This window comes from Corythoichthys intestinalis, chromosome 2 (assembly GCF_030265065.1).
Source record: "Corythoichthys intestinalis isolate RoL2023-P3 chromosome 2, ASM3026506v1, whole genome shotgun sequence".
Classification (NCBI taxonomy): Eukaryota; Metazoa; Chordata; class Actinopteri; order Syngnathiformes; family Syngnathidae; genus Corythoichthys; species Corythoichthys intestinalis.
In genome coordinates this window covers 36,942,461-36,945,504 of record NC_080396.1, presented here as the reverse complement: position 1 = coordinate 36,945,504, position 3,044 = coordinate 36,942,461, and the positions used below count along the sequence as shown (strand labels likewise).

The following is a 3,044-nucleotide window of genomic DNA, read 5'->3' as shown; positions in this document are numbered from 1 at the left end:
CTAGTAGACAGAGATATGTTTGATATTACCATGTGTGCCACACGAACAGCAAAAACAACTCAAGACAAGCAAGGAATTAAATTTACAAGTCACTGAAGACAGCAGAATCTGGACTAAATTCTACTGCAGGTAAATCTGAGTTTTCCATTTGCTCTTGTGTGATGGCTTCTTGAGGAGTGAACTGTTGGAACTGGGACCTGAAAAGAAACAATAGAAATACATGATGGAACCAGACCCGGCTGCAGAAAGAAATTACAGGGGGGAGGCATTACATTTTTTAGGGGGGGGGGACACTTCTTCAATGTAAATTTAGCCTGAACAGTGGCGTTTTTACCCGTACATTACTACATCAGTGCACTGAAATATTTTCTGTCACTAAGTCACAAGTGGTATTTCATCGTAAAATTTATAAGACAAACGAAAAATGGTGCAGTTCTGTGTGCATTTATTCAACTAAAGTGCCTCATCGTAAACATAACATATGCACTGATAAACATGAGCACTGATGTCAAGATGAGCAGTGAAATTAACAGTCATGCTTGAGGAGGTAACTACAGCAGCTAAAGAGCACAAAAAACACTGATGTCCATTCCAATTTGAATTACCAACGGAGGAGCCGCTCAATCGCCATTTCTGTAACCGAAGCAATCCCTATCCAATCGCAGTACCCAATGGCTGGCTACTCGGCCCGCCCCCCTTATTTGTGATTGCATACCTGTCAACCCGAGGCTGTTGGCAATTTACAAATAGCGACGTATGCCCTTACAAATTGGTGACTAATCTTACAATGTTGAATATAGCGTGCAATATGAAACAAAAATAACATTAACATTTTAAAATAATATGAATTTATTGGTAGTATTTAGCGTGCAATATGAAACCAAAATAAAATTAAATTTTTCAAATAATATGAATTTATTGGTAATATTGTAACATATAACCTGGAGCAATCAAAGAACAATCAATATCTACAGCTAAATCATGATTACTAAAATTAAAAGTGACTTCTGTTATAAATGTATCTAACGCGACCGAGTCTGTCATTTCCCATGTAGGTCTATATGCATGAGATATATATATATAGTCCAGGCTGTCGGCTACAGTCAGGAAATATTGGAACCACATAGCCTAGCATCGCGTTTGCAACAGCATCACAACAAACACTTCACTCTCAGTGTCTCTGACTTTTCTCGCGTCATTCAACCAACGTAGTAACGCATAGTAACGCACGTTGTCTCGTTGCCGAAACGGTGACAAAATCTGAACGGAGAAAAAAAAACGTAATGAACGAAAAATGTACAGATTTTGAACGTAAGGCGTACCCATTTAAAAGTCAGTGCTCACTTGTACAAATTACACCGAAACCATACAACTTGACAGGTATGTCTGATTGGCTAGAAATTGCCTTCATCCGCTGCTCAGATTGGTTGACGGCAGATCAAGATAGGACGAATAGAGGGTTCCCGGCCCCCTAATGCCCGCCCATGCTGCCGGGTCTGGATGGAACTGAGACACTCCCAAGTTCAGCACCCCAAAGGTTCCATAAAGTCCCAACAAAATTGTTTGAAAAATCCACCTTTAACAGACATGCTTTGCGGTATGTTTCTACATGGCCTGACTGTTGCCTGAGGCCTGTTTGGAATAGTTGTCATTTGATGAACACAAACTGACAGTGAGTGACCAAGACTTACAGGGGGTATCCAACAGCATTGCGGGAGCTTTCAGCATGATGTGTCATATTAGTGACACATGGTGAAACTGAGGCAGGATCCCTACACAACAGATATAGCATGATGTCATACATTTATTTCCTCATTACTCCAAAGTTAAGGATATTTGGTGTGAAGGTGAAAATTGAGGATGAACCTAAAATCCGCTCTAAAATTCAAGTTCATTCATTTTCCATGCCGCGTTTTCCTCACGAGGGTCATGGACGCGCTGGAGCCTATCCCAGCTAACTACGGGCAGTAGGCGGGGAACTCCCTCAATTGGTTGCGAGCCAATCACAGGGCACAATGAGACATACACCTATTTACGCACACAACCATAATTGTCAAATTGACAATTTAGAGCAGGGGTCTCCAAACTACGGCCCGCGGGCTGGATACAGCCTGCCTCCACATTTTGTCCGGCCCCCTGAACAATACCAGAGAGCATTTTGACATTTTTATTTTTTTTTTCTCAATAGTGTTATTTATTTCCTGGCCTTTTTCTGTGAAGAACTCAGAGAGGGTTATTATCTATTCAATTAATAGTGTTGTTTTTATTATTTATTATATTATATTATATTATATTATATTATATCATATTATATTATTAGGGCTGTCAAACGATTAAAATTTTTAATCGAGTTAATTACAGCTTAAAAATTAATTAATCGCAATTAATCGCAATTCAAACCATCTATAAAATATGCCATATTTTTCTGTAAATTATATATATATATATATATACATATATATATATATTCTGTAAAATAAATTGTTGGAATGCAAAGATAAGACACAAGATGGATATATACATTCAACATACATAACATAAGGACTGTAGTGGGCATTTCACTCTACTGTCATTTAAATCTGTCTATGCTGTCCTCACTCCGAAGCATCTACTTTTTCCAAAGCTAGACCGCTAGTGAACGACGCCTTAATAATCAGACTTCTTCCTTTTAAATCTGATTTATTAATAAAATGGCCTCAAACCATTGTCCTCTTTAGACCGTCGTAAAACTACAAAAAAAAAAAAAAAAAAAAAAAAAAAAAAAAGTACACAAGCATTGCATTAGCAACAACGTTAGCTTAGCACGCTATACAGGTTCACTAAACATAAACAAAAAGCGTCTCATACAAAAAATATAACATTTCGCTTACTAACATAATATGTACATTCTTTACAACAACCATACTTACGGACAAATCTTGTCCAAGGATCATATAAGCACAACATTACAACGTAGGCGTCAGCCTGAGACGTCGTGCAGCCATATTGAATTGGCAAGAAAACAATAAACCATGTCGCAAAGCGACCACAAGAGTTCGCTGTTA

General features: G+C 38.1%; 1 protein-coding gene across 3 annotated transcripts in view; it reads right to left on the bottom strand.

Annotated features, from left to right (window-relative positions):
- Positions 1-3,044, bottom strand: part of stat6 (signal transducer and activator of transcription 6, interleukin-4 induced) — a 33,406-nt gene that overhangs the window by 3,918 nt on the left and 26,444 nt on the right. For all 3 annotated transcript variants that reach the window (XM_057859642.1, XM_057859634.1, XM_057859651.1), the window contains 2 exons: positions 1,692-1,772; positions 87-197 (listed from right to left, as the gene is read on the bottom strand). In XM_057859642.1, the coding sequence (XP_057715625.1) occupies positions 87-197; positions 1,692-1,772 (192 nt within the window). The remainder of the gene's footprint in view (positions 1-86; positions 198-1,691; positions 1,773-3,044) is intronic.